The sequence below is a fragment of the Bos javanicus genome, chromosome 2 (assembly GCF_032452875.1).
Source record: "Bos javanicus breed banteng chromosome 2, ARS-OSU_banteng_1.0, whole genome shotgun sequence".
In the NCBI taxonomy this organism is placed as follows: Eukaryota; Metazoa; Chordata; class Mammalia; order Artiodactyla; family Bovidae; genus Bos; species Bos javanicus.
Genome location: NC_083869.1, coordinates 53,854,150 through 53,875,388, shown reverse-complemented (window position 1 = coordinate 53,875,388; position 21,239 = coordinate 53,854,150). Strand labels below are relative to the sequence as shown.

The 21,239-nt window shown below is 36.0% G+C and overlaps 1 protein-coding gene across 2 annotated transcripts in view; it reads left to right on the top strand.

Moving 5' to 3' along the window:
- The window catches only part of KYNU (kynureninase), a 121,410-nt gene that overhangs the window by 29,974 nt on the left and 70,197 nt on the right, over positions 1 to 21,239 (top strand). For both annotated transcript variants that reach the window (XM_061438798.1, XM_061438805.1), the window contains 3 exons: positions 5,257 to 5,339; positions 18,392 to 18,453; positions 20,396 to 20,467. In XM_061438798.1, the coding sequence (XP_061294782.1) occupies positions 5,257 to 5,339; positions 18,392 to 18,453; positions 20,396 to 20,467 (217 nt within the window). The remainder of the gene's footprint in view (positions 1 to 5,256; positions 5,340 to 18,391; positions 18,454 to 20,395; positions 20,468 to 21,239) is intronic.

The window sequence follows — 21,239 nt, the reverse complement described above, 5'->3', positions numbered from 1 at the left end:
CAGTCACTAAATAATGTACCTTAAAATTATTTGCTTAACAGAGGAAAATAATATTAAAAATTTATAATCTTAACAGTAACTGAGAAATTTGAGTGAAATATTGCCCTGGGATATTGATATCAAATCTCTGGGCATCCATGACCTATAACATAGGAAATGACATTTGGCTTATGTTTTTTATCTTCTAAGTCATCATCTTTCATGGACTATTGTAGACATATTACCTACTTATCTATAAAATAATCCATCACTGGTCATCATGCAGCTCAATCTTATAATTCATGTGACTGCCATATTTGATTACTTTACACTAAAGAAAAGTCAAGAATACAGGCACACTTAGAAATATTTTAGGACTCAATTGATTTCTTCTAAAACTTCAAGTGATTCAAACAAGACTATGAAATTAAAATGCTTACCTCTGTATTTTTTAAATGCCTATTAGTATTTTCCAAATTCATTTTCAACTGTATATGATTTCTAAAGTAGGTTAATAACACTTTATTTGGAGAATAAATTATTTGATGAAATAATAATATTTAGATTATTTTAATTTTCTGAAATAGAAAACTTTTAGTGTAATTTCGCTCTTTGATATATAATAATTAGTTATCAGCAAGAAGATATAACAACAATAAGAAGCAACAATATCATATGCTTGTTCATTGTGGGTCTGCTAAGATGGATAGGCAATAAACTTAATTTGGGGGAATATTTAAAATTAAATATTTACTAATGACCCAGATCAATTAAAGGAGAATGAGTAAGTAATCATAGTGGTAAAATTCAGCTATATCAGTCCTAAAGAGCACATTGTAAGTTGAAGGATGTATGTTGTGTCCCTAGGTAGTAACCACTATATTATTGGTCTTCTGGGTTATCCCATTTGCTAGATAAATAAATGTCTTTCTTTTTTTATAGGAGCAAAATGTTGCCACAGTTTTGTCTTTATAGGGATTCTTATAAACACTGATACAGTTTAGGTAGAATTACTTAAAAAGAAAAATAGCACACTGAATTACACAGTAGAAACAAGCTGCCTGGTTTGCAGTGACTTAGCTTACATGGTAATATGTGTGCAGAAAGGGTGCTGGTGAAGCACAGGGATACACATGTTTCTGCAGACCTGCAGTCTCGTTCAGTTTAAGGGTTTCTTTCTTTAAAAAATATAAAGGTGTATTGTAGAGGAGGAAAGACTTGCCCCCTACTCCACAGGTCCATTACTGGGCCTAGGAAATAAAGTAACAGGCAGATTAACAGAAGAAAAGGCATAAAATTTTATTACTTTTTAATATTACATGCATGAGGACACCACAGGAAAAAAAGAAATGATTATCCAAAAAAAAGCAATGAGATTTGAAAGCTTATATGTTGTCTTAATAGGGGCTAAGGAGGAGCTATACAGGTCACTCTGAGAAAAGTAAATGAATGTTAGGAAGGATGAATAGGCTGTTAGAAGAATAGATGGGAAGTGTGGTAGTTTGTGACAAGGTCTATCTGGCTGTGGTGCTGACTTCATCTCCTCTCTTGTGACCTGAGTCAATCTTCCTTTGTTGATGAAACTTCCAAAGAGGGAATTAATGACAAGTGAGTTCTTTTGGAGGATCTGTCTTCACACAGATAAGGCGAGTTCAGAGATATCCTCCCCTTGCATTTGCTCTTTTTCAAGTACCTCCAGCACATAATAATCCTTATGCCCAAGCGGCAAGTTTTAGTGTGGCATATTCTGCCTCCAGTATGAATAAAAAAGTACATGGTATGACATGTTACAGAGCTTTTCCTGACATCTCTGTTGGCTAATCATCAACTGGGTCACAGAAAAAAGTTGTGATATCATTAAGGGAGACTCTTTGAAGCCTTATTTATTTGCTTACTGGGGGGAGCTTTTAAAAGCAGGGGCACTTTTCATTCTGTAGGATGGTTAAAGCGCAGCCCTATTTCAAAGAGGATCCACATTTCTATTAACTTCCTAATTAGATTTTATATCCTGAAATCTAATTTCATGAGCAAATACTGCTCTGCAGACATCTCAGCCGACTCACAGCAATGATTGATGCAATGGTAGTGAGTGAACTCTGTCCTATGCTCTCTTTTCCTCACAGCATTAGTAAAAGAAGATTGCACCTACACTGCAACTGCTTTAAGCAGTTTAGAATGAAAACAACATAAGCTTTCTCTTCAATTGAATATGTATGTTTATAACTGCACTGTGATCCACATCGGCTCTTTCTAATGACAGGCCACTTTGAGTTTATTTGGGTAACACTTCCTAAATACATTTCACTACCCTAGGCTAGTACACTGGCAAAATGAAGAAGTTGATTCTGTGTGTGACATCTTAAAGGAAGGAAGATGCCAAAAGCATTGCAGGAAGAAACGGATCCTTAAAGATTATTACCATGGTGTCTACAAGGGTGAGAAGTAGGTGGCATAATATTCTGAGATATAAATTCTCTGAGGCAGAACATAGAATTTTACTGCCTAAATGCAATAAGATGTATTGTGCTATCAGCAAGGCCATGGAGCTCTATGTGATTAAAATAAAAAAGGATCCAAGTATCTGCCTTTAACTACTATTTAATGATAAAGACTTTTGTCTTTAGCATTTATATTGGAAGTCAAGAAAGAGGCAAGCTGCAGGCTATCTAACAATAATATGAATAATACTCACGAACAATTGTCTTTCTCTTCCTCCTTAGTTCTTATAGTCTGCTTATTCTCAAAGTCTTCTTCCTTCATCTCACTTTATATGGTAACTGAAGTATTAGTTTAAAAACTGTGTTTTACACCACATGCTGATGTGTAGTGCAGTGTTAGTCGCTCAGTCGTGTCTGACTCCTTGCAACCCCATGGACTGTAGCCCGGTGCCAGGCCCCTCTGTCCATGGAATTCTCCAGGCATACTGAAGTGTGTGCTATTTTGTCTCCAAGGGATCGATCTCCAACCCAGGGATTGAATTCGGGTCTCCTCGGTCTCCCACATTGCTGGCAGATACCTTCTGAGCTACCAGGGAAGCCCTCACATGCTGATCAAGTGAGTTTTAACATTAGATTTGCATTAGGAAAGACAACTCAAAAAAGGGGTACCATGTACCAAGATCTTTCACATGGTATCTTATTTATTTTTCATACAAAGCCTTTAAGGTACATATTATAACCCATTTACTGTTATAAAAGTGGGAAATTAAGTACTATAAGCCTCTAATAAATGTAGCCTCGTACGTAGTATTGACCTGGAACTGGCCCATCCCAGGTGATGGAGTCAAATGTTAAACATTCAGGATTTTCATTGATGGGCGGTATTCATACCACAGAAATCAGCAAGGGATCCTCCTTTCCAGTTTCCCCACTGCTCTGTAGAGGAGAAACAATCCTTTGGCCTTCTGAGGTTTTAACTGATAGCCCTGTAATAAAAGAGAGGTTAACAAGATAAAAAAAGAATTTTGCTTATTAACACAATTTATTAACATGAATACCTAAAGGATACATAGGGAATATTCAGGGAAAAATGAGTGACTCCTGAAGGTGGCTGAGAATTCAAGCTTAAATCTCATTTAATAGCTAAAGAGGAAGAAAGATGCAGGCCTCTTGGGGGATAGTTAAGGACTTCTGTGAAAGATGGATGGATCCTTGAAGAATAGATAGGAGGAATAGTTCTGAAGTTTATCTGGGGGGTGGTGTTGCTTGTAGTCTCTCCTTGCTAAGAGGCTTCCCAGGTAGCTCAGATGGTAATGTGTCTGTCTGCAGTGCAGGAGACCTGGGTTTGACCCCTGGGTTGGGAAAATTCCCTGGAGAAGGAAATGGCAACCCACCCAGGTATTCTTACCTGACAAATTCCAGGGACAGAGGAGCCTGGTAGGCTACAGTGGACACAGCTGAGCAATTGCCATGCACCCACCGTGCCAAGAGTCAATCTTCTTTAGTTGTTGAAACTCTTGGGAAGATTTATGATAACTAAATTGCTTCTGAAGGATCTGTCTTTAGGCAGATAGCAAAGTTCAGAGAAAGCCTCTTCTTGGATTTTCTGTTTCTTCAAGTGCCTATAGCACAATATGATGAATGTACCACAATGATGTTTCAGGATGGCGTATTCTACTACTTTTCACCTCTAAGAGAAGGTTTTCCAGCTCACCACTACCAGCTTATTTAATTCCAGAATATATATTCATCACAGTTAACACTATACATAGAGCACATGCTTATTCCTTTCTTCCAAGTTTACATAGTCTTTGGATCCCAAAAGAATTAAGAACAGTCTATTCCAGAACTTCCTAATATACAAGTTTGTAACAGCACACAGTCACTCTCTTCTTGATTTCTTCTCCTATTTTTCAAATGTATTTGCCTTCCTTATTTGATAGAAAGGACTTGAGGATTGACATTATCTTATGTATTTAGCATTTTTTCCATTATGCCTACTGAGATACTTACTAGAATAACAAAATTGAGCTAGAATGTGATAGATGAAATTGCTAGAAAATATGGGATTCCCAGGTGGCTCAGTGTGGTAAAGAATTCACCTGTCAATTCAGGGAACACAGGAGTGATCCCAGGGTCGGGAAGGTTCCCTGTAGGAGGAAATTGCAATTCATTCCAGTATTCTTGCTGGGATAATCCCATGGATAGAGGAGCCTGGTTGGCTACTCTCTGTAGAGTCACAAAGAATAAGACAGGACTGAGCACACAAGCAGATGAAGATATAGTATTGTCTCTGATTATTGCCAAGTTTCACTATTAACTTAAAATGTCATCATGAGTTTAGTCACATTTTATATACTTCTATTTAATTCATAGATTATAATTATATTTTAAAATGCAATTAATAATCATTTTAATATCTAGCCTCAGGTAGCTGTAAAATGTTGTAGTACAGATACAATTATATGGAATGGTATACAGGTAAGATATTCAAATAGCCTTAAAATTTTCAAAAGAGAAAAAATAATATCTTAGACTCCAAAATAAAGAAAGATAATGAAATATTATATGGTCAACTCCCCCTATACTCCCCAACAAAAGAAAACAAAGAAATATTTTAAAATTACAAGTTAAAAAGCAGAGTTCTCAAATATTACTTTTGGTTTTTAAAAAAGCATGCTTTTTATTAAAACATTACAAAGACTCACTTAGAAATGTTCAGTCACTAATGTTGATATTTGAAAACTCACACACACACTGACACAGACACACAGAGATACACACTATACACATAGATGCACACCAAAACTAAGATTGTTATATCCCTTTTCAATTTCAGGGGAGCCTATGGTCACAGTGTAGGGAAACGTCCTTGGATTATAGGAGATGAGACTATTTCAGGACTTATGGCTGACATTGTGGGTAAGTACAAAGTAAATTTTTTCCAAAAAACTCATAAAGACATAATCATTTGGTTATACACATAGGTTATTAGACAAACGTTTTATTGAAGAACATCCTGATTTTTTATTTTAATCTATAATACTAAAGAGTAAATGTGCTTTTAACTGAGACTCGATTGCTAAAGTTTTTTTTTTTTTCTTATATATTCTAAGGCTATTATTTACTCATCAATGAAAAACATCTGCACTTATAATTAAGGAAATTTCATAGAAATGAACTTCAATTAATTTTCTAAGAGTTTATTATACGGTAAAATAAACATTAACCTTTACATGCTAAAGGCCTAAAACACCAATATGTTTAGGGTCATTTCAACTTAATCTGTGATGATCTTTTAAAATTAGGCTGAGTGCTGTTGAAAATAATATTGATGCTGTATTTTCAGTCTATGATGTATTTCCTAAAGTGAGTTCTATATACTGTTGGTAAAGCTATTCAATATAGTTTTAAATGGTAAATGTGTTATCATATTGAAAAAAATTATTTGTTTAATAGGGTAGATTATTCAGCATTGCTTAAAGAAGTCTTATATGAAATTTAAGGTATTAAACTATATATATATATATGTGTGTGTGTATACATATATACATATACACACACATATCTATCCCATAGTATCTCCTATATAAAGACACTTCTTTAAGATCAGGAAAATAAAAATCTTCCCTAAAATATACAAATAACCACAGAGAATTAAACAAAGTGAGGAGACAGAGGAATATTTTCCAAAGAACGGCAGGAAACTGCAAAGAACTAAGTGAAGTGTTAATAAATAATCTACTCAATAAAAAATGCAAAGTAATGATTATAAAGATGCTCAATTAATTCAGGAAAATGGGTGAAAATAATGAGGAGTTAAACAAAGAGTTAGAAAATATAAAGAAGAACCAAATGGAGCCAAAGGAAACAACTGAAATAAACTAGAAGGAATCAACAATAGAGTAGATGATACAGAGGAATGTATCAGTGAACTGGAAAACAGAGTAGTAAAAATTACTCCAGCTAAGCAGAAAAGCAGAATAAAGAATTGAAAAAGAGGGACAGTTTAAGAGATATCTGGGACAATATCAAGTATACTAACATTCACATTATAAGGGTCCCAGAAGGAGAAGAAAGGGGCAGAGAAGTTATTACAAGTGATGATTCCTGAAAACCTCCCTAACCTGAGAAAGGAAACAGACATCCAGGTCCAGGAATCACAGAGGGTCCCAAATAAGCTCAGCCCACAGAGGTCCACACCAAAACATATTTGTAATTAAAAAGTCAACAAAATAAAGAGAAAATCTTAAAAAAGCAGCGAGGGAAAAGCAATTTATTATACATAAGAGAACTCCAAAAAAAACAGTAGCTGACTTTCCAGCAGAAACTCTGCAGGCCAGAAGGGAGTGGCATGATATATTTAAAGTGGTGAAAATAAAAAAAGCCTACAACCAAGAATACCCTGCTTGGCATGACTATCATTCACATTTGAAAGAGAGTGAAGGCATTTCACAAATAAGCAAATGCTAGAAGAATTCAGCACCACTAAATATGCTTTACAGGAAATGTTAATGAGACTTCTGTAGGTGGGAAGAAAAGGCCACAAGTAGAAATACAAAAATTATAAAAGGAAAAATGTCTCTTTTTTAAATGTCCTATACACAGTATTCATTTGTTCTGTAATGATTCACATTTTAAATAGTGCCTTCTGACAACATGCCAGTTGGCTCTTCTTTAGTAGGGTAATAAGAATAGCAGTTCACATTCAAGGTGGAGGTATCACCAGACCACAGGAGAAGGGCAAGCAGAGACCCTCTGGGCATGTTGCGGGCATGTTGTCTAGGGCAGAGGATTTCTAAAGGAAGGAAACAGGAGAGACTGGGAGAAAGAACACCCTTGTATTTGCAGAAGTCATTACTCTTTCTAAGTAGTGGTCATATTAGCTTTGCCGGTAACCCCATGTAGGGAGAAGAGGAAGAAAGCAGCATATCTTGCTTTAGATGCTTGGTTGGGGTGTTGCCTGCGAGAAGGAAGCTTATGGACACATTTGACAAGAGACTAGCACCCACATCTATCAGGTGAAGCTTCCTCAATCCTCAGCCACCATTCACACCCTCTGTACTGACAGCAAGACAGGGAAGAAAGCTTTAGCTTTCGTTCCGTGTTAAGCAAGGAGAGATTCAAAATTATCATAGTCAAAACAATTTATGTTAATATAGTTTGTAAACAGACCACAAATAATTTAGGAACGCTATGTTTCTAACTTCTTCTTATGTATTTCTGGGACTCATCCCAGCATAAGGACAGTCTTCTGTCCCAAATAGACCCCCAAAAATAGATCCACAGGAAATGACTTTGCATTTTCAGTTCAGTTCAGTTCAGTCATTCAAGCGTGTCCAACTCTTTGGGACCCAATGGACTGCAGCACGCCAGGCTTCCCTGTCCATCACCAACTCCCGGAGTTTACTCAAACTCGTGTCCATTGAGTCAGTGATGCCATCAAACCATCTCATCCTCTGTCGTCCCCTTTTCCTCCCATCTTCAATCTTTCCTAGCATCAAGGTCTTTTCAAATGAATCAGCTCTTCGTATCAGGTGGCCAAAGTATTGGAGTTTCAGATTCAGCATCAGTCCTTCCAATGAACACCCAGGACTGATTTCCTTTAGGATGGACTGGTTGGATGTCCCTGCAGTCCAAGGGATTCTCAAGAGTCTTCTCCAACACCACAGTTAGAAAGCATCAATTCTTCGGTGCTCAGCTTTCTTTAAAGCTGCCTAAAGTTTCTGGCTTCCCAAAAAGCCTCAACACGATCAAGAACCAGATGACTCTAGATGGCTCAGTCTGGGCTCAGAGCCACCCCCCAAGTTTAAATATTCAGTTGACTATGAATTAGAAGTGATAATACCTGAAAACCTCCCTAACTTGGAAAAAGAAACAGACATCCAGGTCTATATATCAACTGTGTTAAGCATGAATGAGCATAGAACACACTCATTCATAACATAGCCCAAACTGCTAGACTTTTAAGGAAAATAAGTTCTTAGTTTAGGAACTATATGAATATGTAACCTGTTCTATTAAAAAAGTTAACATAAATAAATAAATAAGCACCTAGATAAAAAGGTTGCAAGCAAAAGCAAACTCTGTTTGCTGCTATTTATTTTTGAATAATCACTATAGTATACACATTTCTACCTCTTTTATGTAGTTATATTACAGGATCAGAATATCAGTTTCTAGTTCAAAATAAGAGGTTAAGTACAAACTGAAATGTTCCCTTCTGTTCTAAACACAGAAAAATAGAAAAAAAAATTGGATTAACAAGCATATAGCAACACTTAAAAATTAAAAAGAAATCTTTATTGATCAGAAATATAGTATTTGCTGAAGAAAGAAATACTTGGAAGCTGGAAGCACAGTATTTGAGGAGTAGTGCATGGAGCCAGCATGAGTATGTAGGGTCTGAGTGCAGGACTCGCACAAGAAGCCCTAGGGTGAATCTACAGAGCTCTGGATGCTTGGGACTCAAACCCAAAGTCAGGACATTTTAACCAGGGTGGCTAAAGGTGAAAGCTTAGCGTCTCCTTCCAAACCAGTCAGGATCTTGGGAGCACAGAGCACTTGATCAGACTGCCAGCATAACCCAGAGGATATGTATACGTATGTGTATAGTGTTATGGAGAGGATTCTCACCTGAACAATCCTGGATAGCATTTATAAGTGTTTTGCCTAGTTGTCTGATAATGCTTTTAATCTGTGTTCATTTCTTTGAAGCCAATTATATTCATTCAAATGCCTAACATGTAAATCTAAAAAAAAATAATACTCAAAAAATCCTGAACTAATTTGACCTGAGCATTTATATTTTCCTTAGATGTGGACTGTTTTTTCTTTGCTAGATTTGCTTTCAGAACATAAATTGCATTCTAATTCTATTATTTTGTGATTAATATTTATCATGCTCTAAAGAGGAGTTAGGGTGTTAGGCCAGGGAAGTGGTAAGGCAATTATTTAGTGAGATTTATAAAACCCATAAAACTTGCAAAAAGATTTCCTTTCACCATTTAAAACTTTATAGCTCCACTGCAACTTATTAAATGAGCATGCATTTTGTTGCCCAGCAAATATGTATATGTCACAAAGATCAATGAAATTTCAAACCAGCCCACCTCTCATTATTGTTAATAAGATTATTAAAAAAGAATAAGTATTTAGATTACTTAGATAAGTAACAAAATTGAACTTATTAAAAATGTTTTAAACAATAATTATCAGTTCTAGTTTTAGGGATTTTTGTGTGTCTTTGAAATACCACACAAAGGCATGTGACATATATGGGATAAACTTAATTTTATATGGAACTCAGTAAACAGTATATGTACTATTTATTTTATATATATATATATATTTCTCAAAGTTTCAAGCCTTAATACGACAATCGAATTATCATATTTAACTGGAAATATTATCAGTGCATCATTAAATCTAAAGTAGCTCCTTTATTTTAATGATTATTTTATTAAATGTCTATTTTGTTCTCTACAATGTATGTTTTATTGGGAGAAATAATTCTACCTTTTTTGTTGTTGTTGTTGACAGTAGCTGCAAAAGAGGACTATGAGCATGATTTTAAAAGCTCGTTTTTTAAATTTTTTTTCAGTAGCTAATACCTATCCCCCAATTTATTTACTTTTAAAATTGTATATATTACAATTTTATATTACCATCAAATAAATGGTTCTTAATTTAAGTTTAAAAATGAATGAGTTTACTTTGTTTGCCTTAGTAGGAACTGATTCTTTTATAAGGTATTTGTGTATGTGTTCATGTTTGTCTTTTTTGCTGAAAATCCCAGGTTTCCTTTTTGCCTTGGTTACTAGTACGTTCTGAGAAAATCTGATAGAATGAAGTACCAGAAACATTTAATAGCTTCTGTTTCCCATGAGCATATATTGTACTTTGTTGTAATTTTTAAAAATCATTCTTTCTCACCTTAAATGCAAGACACCTAATATCCTCTTTGGAGGTAGATATTATATAAATTAAAAAAAAATTAAATTATATGGTAACTACAGAAGACAGGAGCAAAAGTCAAATTGATTTTTGCTACTTGTGGGATGTCGAAATGAGTCAGGAGCAAACAGACAAGCTATAAGTTTTGGACTACGATTGAATCTTCCAGGTTCTTAAAACCACAGCCTTTATTTTGTCATAATACTTCTGAAAAAGAAGAAACAGGAGGATAATAAAAATTATTATGGGTACAAACTGATAGAGTGAATAGAGAGGAGAAAGAGGTAATGAGCAATCCTATTTACTCATAGAGAAAATAATTCCCATTTCATATGGGATGAAAAACTTTTAATAAAACATTTATATATATGTTATCAAACATATACATATTTCACTTTTCATATATATAAAAACAAATGAAGCTTATCACATACATATTACATGCCTTTGTATGGTATTTCAAAGACACAAAAGTCTCTAAAGGTAGAACTGCAAAACATGGAATAACTTTGCCTTATAATTAATGTCACATTATCAGGATGCTAGAAATAGAATTGCTGAGGAATATTATTAATATTATTATTAAGCCTACTTCTCCCTGGGTACATAAACATTACAGAGGACTAGATACATTCATTTTGGCTTATAAAACTATTGTAATATGAACATAAATTTGCTTTATGAAACTTGAGGTTGACCCTCTGAGAGGTAATATCCCTGGGAGCTCTCTCCAAATAGCCATGAATCATCAAGCACACTCGAGACACCACTAAGGACCCCAGGAATTTGCTACTTGTAAAATGCAGTGGAAAGCTCTCATATTAGCTTAACTGCAAACCTTAGAACAAAACAACATTTACATCTGCTTAATAAAATATACAGAACGTGGCATGGCAGTTATGAGAACCTTCTTATCAAACACTAAGCAGCTAGGGACCCTGTCATTCTTATTTTGCAAAACATTTGAAATTAAATGAGGATGAGAAAGATGCAGAAGGATATTAGTAATGAACATGGGCTTCCTATATTTGTCGTACAGAGAGCAGATAACATGGACAACACTTGGCAAATGTTATCTTGAACAAAGATTTTATTTATTTATTTTTCTGAGAGAGAAAGATTTTTGTCTCCTACTTCCTATCTGTGACAAGTTAGTTCATCTGCTTGCACATTAGTTTCCTCATTGATAAAAGTGGAAAATAAAGTAGATACCTTATTGGATTACTGTGAAGGTAATGTAAGTCACACTAGAAGTGTTGGCACATAATAAGGGCTCAATGGACATTAGTGTGCTAGGTATGGATAGAAGAAAGTAGTGCTTGCATATAAGTTTCACCTTCTGGTAGAGCAAAAAATTGTGTTCAATAAATAAACAAGCAGTTCTCACTCTTCAAATGAGAACCCTGTCTCACACATATCTTAGATGAAATAATTCAAATTTTTACACTTACTGCAGTGACTTGTACATGATCTTCTAAAGTAAAGTGAAAATGCAAGTTGCTCGGTTGTATCCAACTCTTTGTGACCCTGTGGACTATACATTCCATGGAATTCTCTAGGCCAGAATACTGAAGTGGATAGCTTTTCCCTTCTCCAGGGACTCTTCCCAATCCAGGCATAGAACCCAGGTCTCATGCATTGCAGGCAGATTCTTTACCAGCTAAGCCACAAGGGAAGCCAAGGAAAACTGGAGAGGGTAGCCTATCCCTTCTCTAGCAGATCTTCCAGACCCAGGGGTCTCCTGAAATGCAGGCAGATTATTTACCAACTCAGCTATCAGGGAAGCCCATCTTCTAAAGTAAAGACTCTTTCAAATCCTGATAAGATTTCAGGAAGTTTTTTAAGAAATCCTTGGCCTCCAATAATGTAGTACTTTCATTTGTAATTTTTATAAATTATAGTCAGATGAATAAAGAAAAGCAAAATATTAGTGTTAGTTGCTCAGCCATGTCCAGCTCTTTGTGACCACGTGGACTATAACTGGCAAGGATCCTCTGTCTGTGGAATTTTTCAGGCAAGAATACTGGAATGTCCATTCCCTTCTCTAGGGGATCTTCCTAACTCAGGGATCAAACCCTGGTCTCCTGTATTGCAGGTGGATATTTTACCATTTGAGCCACTAGGTAATGGAATATTATTCAGCCATAAAGAATAATGGAATAATGCCTTCTGCAGGGTGTGCATGGACCTAGGACATATTATAGTTAATGAAATAAGTCATACAGATAAAGACAAATACTGAATATTATATGGTAACAAGCAAATTTGTCCTTGGAGTACAGAAAGAAGCAGGGCAAAGGCAATAGGGTTTTGTGAAGCAAACGCACTGGTCATAGCAAACACCCTCTTCCAACAACACAAGAGAAGACTCTACACATGGACATCACCAGATGGTCAACATCGAAATCAGATTGATTATATTCTTTGCAGCCAAAGATGGAGAAGCTCTTTACAGTCAGCAAAAACAAGACCGGGAGGCGACTGTGGCTCAGATCATGAACTCCTTATTGCCAAATTCAGACTGAAATTGAAGAAAGTAGGGAAAACCACTAGACCATTCAGGTATGACCTAAATCAAATCCCATATGATTATACACTGGAAGTGACAAATAGATTCAAATGATTAGATCTGATAGAGTGCCTGAAGAACTATGGACAGAGGTTCATAACATTGTATAGCAGGCAGTGATCAAGACCATCCCCAAGATAAAGAAATGCAAAAAGACAAAATGGTTGTCTGAGGAGGCCTTACAAATAGCTGTGAAAAGAAGAGAACTGAAAGGCAAAGGAGAAAAGGAAAGATATACCCATTTGAATGCAGAGTTCCAAAGAATAGCAAGGAGAGATAAGAAAGCCTCCCTCATTGATCAATGCAAAGAAATAGAGGAAAACAATAAAATGGGAAAGACTAGAGATCTCTTCGGAGAAGGCAATGGCACCCCACTCCAGTACTCTTACCTGGAAAATCCCATGGACAGAGGAGCCTGGTAGGCTGCAGTCCATGGGGTCTCGAAGAGTCCATACGACTGAGCGACTTCACTTTCACTTTTCACTTTCATCCATCGGAGAAGGAAATGGCAACCCACTCCAGCGTTCTTGCCTGGAGAATCCGAGGGACGGGGGAGCCTGGTGGGCTGCCGTCCATTGGGTCGCACAGAGTCGGACACGACTGAAGCAACTTAGCAGCAGCAGCAGCAGCAGCAGAGATCTCTTCAAGAAAATTAGAGATACCAAGGGAACATTTCATGCAAAGATGGGCTCAATAAAGGACAGAAATGGTATGGACCTAACAGAAGCAGAAGATATTAGTTTTGCCAAATATCAAAATGAATCCACCACAGGTATACATGTGTTCCCCATCCTGAACCAAACTAATACAATTATGTAAAGTTTAAAAATAAAATAAAATTTAAAAAAATTAATTAATTTAAAAAAAAAAGAAGATATTAAGAAGAGGTGGCAAGAAAAAAACAGAATAACTACACAAAAATAGAGCTTCACAACCCAGATAATCACGTGGTGTGATCACTCACCTAGAGCCAGACATCCTGGAATGCAAAGTCAAGCGGGCCTTAGGGAGCATCACTGCAAACAAAACTAGTGGAGGTAATGGAATTCCCATTGAGCTATTTCAAATCCTGAAAGATGATGCTGTGAAAGTGCTGCACTCAATATGCCAGCAACTTTGGAAAACTCAGCAGTGGCCACAGGACTGGAAAAGGTCAGTTTTCATTCCAATCCCAAAGAAAGGCAATGCCAAAGAATTATCAAACTACCACACAATTGCACTCATCTCACATGCTAGTAACTGCTACTGCTACTGCTAAGTCGCTTCAGTCGTGTCCGACTCTGTGCGACTGCAGAGACGGCAGCCCGCCAGACTTCCCCGTCCCTGAGATTCTCTAGGCAAGAACACTGGAGTGGGTTGCCATTTCCTTCTCCAATGCATAAAAGTGAAAAGTGAAAGTGAAGTCACTCAGTCGTGTCTGATTCTATCGACCTCATGGACTGCAGCCTACCAGGCTCCTCCGTCCATGGGATTTTCCAGGCAAAAGTACTGGAGTGGGGTGCCATTGCCTTCTCCACACGCTAGTAAAGAAATGCTCAAAATTCTCCAAGCCAGGCTTCAACAGTATGCGAACTGTGAACTTCCAGATATTCAAGCTAGATTTAGAAAAGGCAGAGGAACCAGAGATCAAATTGCCAACATCCACTGAATCATCAAAAAAGCAAGAGTTCCAGAGAAACATCTATTTCTGCTTTATTGTCTATGCCAAAGGCTTTGACTGTGTGGATCACAACAAAATGTGGAAAATTCTTAAAGAGATGGGAATACCAGACCACCTGGCCTGCCTCTTGAGAAATCTGTATGCAGGTCAGGAAGTAACAGTTAGAACTGGACATGGAACAACAGAGTGGTTCCAAATCGGGAAAGGAATACGTCAAGGTTGAATACTTTCACCCTGCTGATTTAACTTATATGCACAGTACATCATGAGAACTGCTGGGCTGGATGAAGCACAAGCTGGAATCAAGATTGCCAGGAGAAATATCAATTATCTCAGATATGCAGATGACACCACCCTTATGGCAGAAAGTGAAGAAGAGGAGCCTGGTGGGCTGCAGTCCATGGGGTTGCAAAGAGTCGGACACAACTGAGTGACAAAGCACAATCTAAAAAATAGTGCAAAAGATGGTATATGCAAAACAGAAACAGACTCAGGGATGTAGAAAAGAAACAGTGGTTTCCAAAGGGGAGAGGGAAGTGGGGGGAGGAAATTAGGGCAGTTACAAACCACTATGTATAAAATAGATAGCAATAAGGATATATTGTATAGCACAGGAAATTATAGCCCATACTTACAGTTTTTGATGTGTCAACATTAGTTCAAAAAAAAGCTCTTAGGAAAAACAAAAGGAACAAACAAAAGCAACTTGAGAGAATTTCAACTTGCTTTAAATGAAGATTTATTGTCATATGGAATGCTGATAATATTGAAATATCTTAAAGGTACAAACATGAATTTCAGAAATACAAATTGAACCAAAATAAATAGGTCAATTAGGTAACTTTTCTTTTGAAAATATGCTAAAAATCTATCTGATTTGTAGCCCGTGAATGTTAAGAACACTTGATTCTTTAGGTGCTTTAGGTCATATTTGGAATAAACATTTCTGTTAATGTTATACAGCCTTAAAACATGCACCATCCTTAGCTATACTGGGGTGTGTATGCACACATGTTAAATACACTGAGCTTCCCCTTCACGAAGTTCATAAGCAGGTGAGGAGGGCATTTGTGAAGAACTGGATTGAATTTAAAGTGCTAAGGTGGGATAATTTTTGTGTATGTGGGCAGACAAATTCAAGTCAGTGAAGGATTGAACTGATCCAAGTTTTAGCAGTCCGTTGAGAGTGAAGAGTGCAAAGCACAGGGCCAAGTGTATGTATAGATTAATTCAGCCCAAGCACCTGTGGTTCATCACATTCTATGCATGAAAAAAATTAGGTGATCCAAAATGAACACTGTATTCTTTGAAGGACTAACATTTCTTAGGCAAGGATAATTATTTTAATCAAAAGGTAATTGGCCTTGTATAGAAATTCTACCTCTTTTTTTCCTGCATCTTCCATATCTTTGTTTTCATTTGGTGGTAAATTTATAAATTATTTTATCCTCTTTTGATTTCTTCTCATTACATTATTTCTGGCTTCCCCCAGTGGCTCAGTGGGAAATAATCCCCCTGTGATGCAGGAGATGCAGATCTGATCCCTGGGTTGGGAAGATCCCCTGGAGCAGGAAATGGCACCCACTCAAGTATTCTTGCCTGGAAAATCCCATGGATAGAGCAGCCTGGAGAGTACAGATCATGGGGTCGCGAAAAGAGTCGCATACAATTTAGCAAGTAAACAACAGCACAGTCTTTCAAATGCTTTTCTTTCTATTAGTTCTGCTCTTTCTTGATACAGTACCCCTCAGTTTCTTTGGGGATTGCTTCCAGGAGTCCACACAGGATATTCCCTCCAAGATATCAAAATAGGTGTATGCTCAAGTCCCTAACATAAAATGGGTAGTTCCATGAATACACTCCTTCCTCTATATCCATGGGTTTCACATCCATGGATAAGGATGGTGAAATGTATTATTTTTCCTTCCTTTCCTTCTTCCACATTCCCTGCCAGAATATTTTTTATTAAAATTAATAGTTTTCAGAAAATATATGTGTAAAGAGCTAACGGGAAGTTAAGAATAATATCAGATTGATGTCTTAGATGATGTTTTGTTTTATAAGTAATAGTGAAAATTCATACCATAATGCAAATAAATCTGGAAGCATTTCTTTCATCATATTTCAAAAAGATGCTCATACCATAGAAGATGTATGCCCCCATATACAACATAAGCTATCTAGCGTGTGTGAGATACCTGTTTAGTGCAAGGAATACAGTATGAAGAACTTCTTTGTGGCTCACAAGGTAAAGAATCTGCCTGTAGTGTGGGAGACCTGGATCTGATCCCTGTGTTTAGAAGATCCCTCGGAGAAGGAAATGGCAATCCACTCCAGTATTCTTGCTTGGATAATTCCATGAACAGAGGAGCCTGGCAGGCTACAGTCTATGGGGTCTCTCAAGGAGTTGGACACAACTGAGCAACTTATATATATATATATATATATATATATATATATATATATATGCAGTATGAGGTTGTTATTTCCTTGGACTTGAGACACTATTCACCTTACAATGACCAGAGATACATATTTAACAGCCACCACTTGTTTACCCATCTTGCATATCAGAGTTGGTGATGGACAGGGAGGCCTGGTGTGCTGCGATTCATGGGGTCGCAGAGAGTCGGACACAACTGAGCGACTGAACTGAACTGAACTGAACTTGTATATCAAGTGGGGAAATCCATCCATCAAATGCAACAAGTTTTTCTTAACTAGTTCAAAGCACAGGCCTTTCCTTAAATGACTATATTGAAATATAAATTCCACTTATCTCCAGTGGCCTCCCCTCAAGTGAATTTAACCTAAAACTCTGTCTACTTATTAGAATAATTATCCTACTTACAGTCTATTTTTTGAGTAAAATGGGATTCTATCAGAAGTATCTCATTGGATACAAAGTGCAAGACTTTTATGAAGCATTTTCTCTTACACTTAGTACAGCCTTACAAACATTAAAGCTCATACCCTCTTTTTCTCAGCAATGGTAAGGAGATACTATTTTAATTGCCTTCAAGAGACATCATAAGAAGCAAAAGGGGGAAAGTATTATTACCTTTGTTTGTGCTCTGAGTTCTTAAGTATCCACTGTATGCTTTCTCTTTGGGTCTGTTTCTAGTGGTATAACCCTTATTAATAGGAATTAGATCAGATTATGATTGTGTTGTGGTTATCTTAATTTTGCATGTTTTCTTCATCAAACAATACATATTTATATTAATTATCTCATATCAGTGTGAATAAAGAAAACCCAGAGCTATTTAGCATTTACTTAACTACTAGCTTTTTTTTGTCTTAGGAACTACTGTATATTTCACTGTAATAACAGTGAGTTATGTTTAGCAGCATTGCCTTCTTTTATTAAAGGTGCATTAATTTAATGTTAGAAACAACCAGCTTTAAAGATGTGATTGGCCTTCAATTCTTTTTAGATTCCTCTTCGAGATGCACTTACCACAAAAATGTGTTCTGTGGGAATTTGGCAACCTAGCTGATGATAGGATAGATCATTTTTAGTTTACAGGAGAAAGCAAATGCTTCACTATTATGTTGTTATTATTTATTATGTCAAAAAGAAAATGTATTTTTAGCTAGCTATGTGCATGTGAGTCCAAATATCATTTGATAAAACTAGTCAAGTGGGAAAGCTTCCACTTCTTTGTGATGACGCATCAAATATGCCCTTATCACTAAAGACATTAAGGTGAAATGGTGATACTTTGTTTTTCCAAGCACCCTTAAAACTAACAGGAAAATCTAAATTACTGTATATTTATTTTTCAGGAGCCAATGAGAAAGAAATAGCCCTAATGAATGGTTTGACTGTTAATTTACATCTTCTACTGGTAAGCTTCCTTTCCCACCAGTGTTTAGAATACACTCATTTACAGAATCTGATTTTTTCCATCTTTAATTCATGAGGATTTGGAGTTTTACTTACTTAAAAATAAATTGTGAGATTATTTTCAATTATTCCAGGAAATGCTGGGCCCTGCTAGAATGGCTTCTTCATAATCATGGGAGAGTTGTCTCTTTACAAACAGCTTTAGAATACTGAGCTCTTATCTTAGAACATAAGGAATAAGAGTCACAGTTGATAAAAAGCTAAATTGCGGCAAGCACACAAAATAACGATGTAAAAATGGTAGCAAGCAGTGATCTTTTCAGAAAGACAGTTTTCCAATATGCTGAGTTTTAGGGGGTTCGACTATGGAATATTATATTTCTGTACATTGATTTTAGGGGGTAGATTAAAAAAGACCCTGTTACTGGGAGAGATTGAGGGCATGAGAAGAAGGGGGCAGTGGAGAATGAGATGGTTAGACAGCATCACCGACTCAATGGACATGAAATGGCTCAATCTCCAGGAGACAGTGAAGGACAGAGAGTCTTGGCCTGCTGCAGTCCAAGATATCACAAAGAGTCAGACATGACTTACTGACTGAACAACAATAACAAACATTGAGTCACTCTGCTTAGGTATTTCTTACATTTTAAGAATTTGGTAATATGTATACCTTAAAATATATATTCTTGGTTTGAAATATGGTGCCTAGAGTAACTAATGTCATGAAAATTTTGTATTTCATTTTTAAGTGAGATTTTGAAAACATGTCTATAGGACAAAGATGGACTATTAAGATACTGATATTTTATTTTTATAATATACAGACATGATTATTAAACATGGCTGAAGGAAAGTGCTTATGGAGTATGTTAAGTATGAAGGTAAACTGCATGACTTTCAGTTTAGACAACTCTGGTTTGGCTCCCAGCTAGATTACTTAAATACCTGTTTGATTTTGGACAAGGGTATTGGCATTTCTGGGTTTCCCAGGTGGGTCAGTGATAAAGAATCACCTGCAGTGCAAGGGATATAAGTTCAATCCCTGAGTCAAGAATATCCCCTGGACAAGGAAATGGCAACCCACTCCAATATACTTGCCTGGGAAATCCCATGGACAGAGGAAATTGGTGGGCTACAGTCCATGGGTTGCAGAAGAGTCAGACACAACTTAGCAACTAAACAACAATTGGCATTTCTAATTTTAATTTTTTCCTTTGTAAAAAATGAGGATGATAATATCTACCTCATACATATAAAACATGATAATATGTGAAAATTGTTTTAGCACCCCGGCCAATGGTCAACATCCAATTAACAATAGCAGTCATCCTTATTGTTATTATTGTCTGTCAGTATTCTCCAAGAACTGCACGGAGAAATGACAAGGCTCCACTGAACACATGAGCTACTTATCCCTGGTGAATCTAGAAATCCCAAATGTTTCATTAGGGCAAAGGAATTTTCAGTTGGATTTAAAATTAGATTTCATACAATCATAAAACTTTAGAAAGATTATGTACTAGAAACCAAATCTACAGCTATGAATAAGACATACATATAGATAGGCTTCCCAGGTGGCAGTAGATAGACTATGATATTTCAGTATCAGAGCAATTGCCATTAAGTGCATTGAGATTTTCAATTTTCAATTAATTTTCAATTAGCATTTAAGTGAAGTTTGAGAATTCATTTTTATCTGATTCACATTTTTCTCTCAAATTTGCTTTCCTACTGATAAACATAGTGAGCAAATATCTTGTTTTTAGAATTCATTGGAAACAACGCTAATTGGAAAAATGTACCTTTGATAGGCATCTAACTGTGTAGTTAATTAATTCCTTTAAAATGCTGGAGATTATAAAATTAAAGTATGGTATAAAAATGAACAAATGTCTATGTTGTACATTAATGCTTTTCTCAATAAATCCATTTCATTGCAGTTATCATTTTTCAAGCCTACACCCAAACGGTATAAAATTCTCCTAGAAGCCAAAGCCTTCCCTTCAGATCATGTAAGGATTCTTCAAATGATATTTATATTCTTTCTACTCTTCCTAAAGGAGCATGTCATTTGCCTGACTTGAATGTTTATTCACTAGTCTTTTCTAAGTAACCTTATAATAAAAAGATCTGTCAAATGCTTTTGATTTATGCATTTTTATAGATTGTAGTTTTATTTCTTTTGTTCAAGTAAAACATGTGTTAAGGGAAGAAAGAATTGAGTAGGAACATTGATTTATTAGTCTTTTTAAAGACACTGAACAAACCACTGGTCTAAATCAAGTGCAGTTATAAATGTTTTATTAATTCTTGTTGCTGTTTGGTTTTATGAAATTAAATCAATACACACCCCAGTACTTAACCCTTTAGTTACCTAAAGTAGGAATATAAACATTTATCTGTCCATTTGCTTTCATAACACACTAGCATAATTATTGGTAGTTTTTAATTTAAAAAATGCCTTGAAGACTTTAAGAATTTTTTGTGGTTCAAGGAAAAAAACCATGCTACTTTTTTTGCAATTTCAGTTGATAAGAAATTTGACTGTTACAGACACCAACACAGATAAAAGCATATTTCAGTTTTAGTATTAGAGAAACTTAATTTCCATCTTTATATTATCACTATTTAAGTATTCTAGCCTATGTCTTATAATTTCAAGGCATTTAATCATTCAAATTAATAGCCATGATCTTACTAAAAAGGATCAAGAATATTTATCTTGAAAAAATTCAGGGTCCCTAAAATTTCTGGTTCCCATTTTCATCTGGGGCTCTCAATGAA